Source organism: Seriola lalandi, unplaced genomic scaffold, assembly GCF_002814215.2.
Source record: "Seriola lalandi dorsalis isolate HSWRI2012SDOR001 ecotype SW California unplaced genomic scaffold, Sedor1 jcf7180002054386, whole genome shotgun sequence".
Classification (NCBI taxonomy): domain Eukaryota; kingdom Metazoa; phylum Chordata; class Actinopteri; order Carangiformes; family Carangidae; genus Seriola; species Seriola lalandi.
In genome coordinates, this window is record NW_019524939.1 from 189,895 (window position 1) to 193,537 (window position 3,643).

The 3,643-nt window shown below is 45.7% G+C and overlaps 1 protein-coding gene across 1 annotated transcript in view; it reads left to right on the forward strand.

The window, feature by feature from the left end:
* The first annotated feature begins 1,087 nt into the window (after positions 1-1,087).
* The window catches only part of noc3l (NOC3-like DNA replication regulator), a 6,933-nt gene continuing 4,377 nt past the window's right edge, over positions 1,088-3,643 (forward strand). The window contains 7 exon segments of the mRNA XM_087174821.1: positions 1,088-1,278; positions 2,029-2,233; positions 2,382-2,508; positions 2,620-2,774; positions 2,860-2,937; positions 3,130-3,260; positions 3,354-3,515. Of these exon segments, the coding sequence (XP_087030947.1) occupies positions 1,270-1,278; positions 2,029-2,233; positions 2,382-2,508; positions 2,620-2,774; positions 2,860-2,937; positions 3,130-3,260; positions 3,354-3,515 (867 nt within the window). The 5' untranslated portion in view covers positions 1,088-1,269.

Sequence of the window (3,643 nt, forward strand, 5' to 3'; positions counted from 1 at the left end):
GGACTCTGTCTCTGGACTCTGGACTCTGTCTCTGGACTCTGTCTCTGGACTCTGGACTCTGTCTCTGTCTCTGGACTCTGTCTCTGGACTCTGGACTCTGTCTCTGTCTCTGGACTCTGTCTCTGGACTCTAGACTCTGGACTCTGGACTCTGTCTCTGGACTCTGTCTCTGGACTCTGTCTCTGGACTCTGGACTCTTTCTCTGGACTCTAGACTCTGGACTCTGGACTCTGGACTCTGTCTCTGGACTCTGTCTCTGGACTCTGTCTCTGGACTCTGGACTCTGTCTCTGTCTCTGTCTCTGTCTCTGGACTCTGTCTCTGTCTCTGTCTCTGGACTCTGGACTCTGTCTCTGGACTCTAGACTCTGGACTCTGGACTCTTTCTCTGGACTCTGGACTCTGTCTCTGGACTCTGTCTCTGGACTCTGGACTCTGTCTCTGACTCTGGACTCTGGACTCTGGACTCTGTCTCTGGACTCTGTCTCTGGACTCTGTCTCTGGACTCTAGACTCTGTCTCTGGGTTAATGTGACATTTGTGAAGAAGAATTCAGTTTTTATTATTTAATATTTCTCAGTGTTTCTATAATAAAACATGAAAACTTTGAGTCTCTGAGTGGAAAAACAAAACAAGACGCTAAGACACAAAAACATAAATATTTTAAGACAATTTTAATTATAATGAAAATGATCTTTTAAAAATGAAAATTTGAAGCAGAACAAAGTCATTGTGTCTGTTTATTATTGATTGATTGATTGATTGATTGATTGATTGATTGATTGATTGATTGACTCATCTCAGGGGAAAGTCTTTATGTAGACCAGTGAGTGGACAGCATGTTGTGTTCAGACACTTCGGTCACAGTGACACATGAAGGATGAGTTCATGATCAGGTGACTCACCTGTTCACAGGTTTAATAGACTCGTGGGGCAGCCTGTTCAATGTGTTTCTGTAGAACTTAATTTATATTCTCTATGTTGAACTATATTTATGTAGTATAATAAATCAGTCACGTGATTTGGTGCCGGTCACATTAGTTTGTCCCTGTGGTCCTCCCGCCGCTGATGGCGCTGTTGTCCCGGCAGAGGGGGACTGTCTTCTGCTTCCGGGTCTTCGGCGTGAACCCGGTTTTCAGATCTACACACGTGTGGCAACAAACCGCGGCTTTTCACCAAAACACACCGGGAAACGTTACCACATACACACCGAGGAGGGTGGACAGAACCCGGGTGTGAATCTGCGCTGTGAGACGGAGAGTTCCCGCCGCCATGGGTCCGGTAAGGTCACTCCCGGTCACTCCCGGTCACAGCGGAACATCCCGTGAAATGAACGTTATTCTCACCAGTTTCTTTAACACGTGACTGATCAACTGAATCAGAACTGAAGCTCCTGATCAGTCTTATCGATCCGCCAGATTCCATAGAGAAATCTGTGAAGGGACTTTTCTCTGTATTGAACATGAAACAAAGTATTTATAATCAAGTATTTCCTGAACAGTTTTGCTCTTGTGATTAAATCAGCATCAATATGAGCGACCAGGGAAGTTATTATATTTGAACATTATAAGATTTGAACGTCTCATCAGTGTCTCCTGGCTGCTGCTAAACTGTGTATTGATAGAAGTGCTGACGTCACCAGCTGATTGTTCTTAGACACTTGATAGACAGTTAATCAATGATCAACAGTTCTACAGATGATTCAAAAATATGTCAATGAATAAAGTTACAAAATAAAACAGATGTATTGGATGTTGAATGGAATTATACAGACACTGGATCATACTTATTTCAGTGTATTTATTGTCTACACTTGTTTTTGTGAGGAGATTGATAATGAAACATGTTTCACTGACCAATCCAGACTTTCAAAATAAGAGTTGAAAACACTCAGCTTAAACTTTAGATCTTTGTTTGTTTTGTCAGAATATTTTCTCTATCAATCTTTAACCTTCTTTATTTGGTAAAGTGAATTATGATTTATATGAGTCACAAGTCTAACTACCCCACCACCACCACCCCTCCCTGCAGCCTCGGTCGAAGAAGCGTCGGCCGACCTTCCGCCGTCTGCTGAAGACGAGCGGCGTGAAGCTCGAGAACAAACTGAAGAACCGTCAGCTGAAGCAGCAGAACGTCGCCAAGAAGCAGCGTAAGGAACAGAAGAAGCTGAGCCAGGCAGTGAAGGATGCCGCCATCAGGACGCCCCGCCCACTGGAGACGTACAGGAAGAGACCAGGTGAGAGAGGCCCCTCACATGTCAAACACTGCTACTGTGGCTCAGCCTTTCTGCATCACATCAGACAGCCTTTCTTCTTCCTCCTCTTCTTCCTTTTCTAATTCTTCTTCTTCCTCATCTTCTTCTTCTCCTTCCTGGTCTCTGACAGAGGAAGAGGAGGATGAGGAGGAGTTTCTGGAGACTCTGCCCACAGACATGATGGAGGATGACGACCTGCAGCAGATGACCGCCATGGCTCGACAAGCCTCCTTCATCACCAGAGACCTGTCGTCATGGTAAGTACCACCAACACAGACGCATCCATGAGAACAGGGCAGGTGATTCAGAATGGGCAAAAAGGAAACGGTGACTGAGGTGTGTTTGTTTTGTTCGGCGGGGCGTCCTAGCGGGCCGGTGCACGGCGGGAAGAAGCGGAGCTCAGAGGTCGTCCGTGGTTACGAGAAAGTTCCCAGGAAGATGGCGAGGATGGAGGAGAAGGAGGTGATCCACCTGCTGCCAATCAAAGACAAGACGGGCGTCATCCCACAGAGTGTAGAGAGAGGTACACACTATTGATCAGTGATTGGTCAGTGATTGGTTAACTGTGTCAAAGGTCTAAACATCATGTCTGTTTTGTTTGTTTGAAGTTGTCAAAAAGCAGGAGGAGGAGGAGGAGGAAGACGCTGCCGCTGAGGAGCCAGAGGAGGAAGAGGAGGAGGAGAACGGTATTAATGAAGTTTAAATAATAAAATATTAATAAAGAATAATGATAATACTAAAGGTACATTCATTAGTATGTTATCCTTCAAATATGGAATCATAGAATAATAGAGCTCAGAGTCCTGGTCCTGACTCTGGGCCTGTCTCGGGACGTGGTCGTGAGTCTTGACGTGGTTGTCATGTGTCCTCCTGTCCAGGAGAGGGGCTGGAGAGCGTTGCAGATCTGACAGCTGAGCAGAGAGAGCAGCTCAGAGTTCAGAAGATCACCCAGAAGAAGCTGCTCATAGCCGGTCTGGGATCAGCCATCATCTCAGACCCCGTCAGTAACGTAAGTCTGGAGCTGGTCCAGGATCAGACTCAGGTTTAAAAGGGCGGTGTGTGTAATGTGTGTGTGTGTGTGTGTGTGTGTGTGTGTGTTCAGATGAAGCGGGTGAAGGAGCTGCGTGGGATGCTGATGGAGTCTGACCCCTCTGTGGCGGTGACCGTCAGGAAGCTGGTGATGGTTTCTCTCATGGAGATCTTTAAAGACATCACCCCCACCTACAGGATCCGCCCCCTGACCCCCGCAGAGAAGGCCACCAAGGTACCAGAGAGGACTGACAACTGTAGATGATGTCATACATATATATTATATATTTGTGTATATACACATATACATATATATATATATATATATATATATATATATACACTTATACATACACATATATA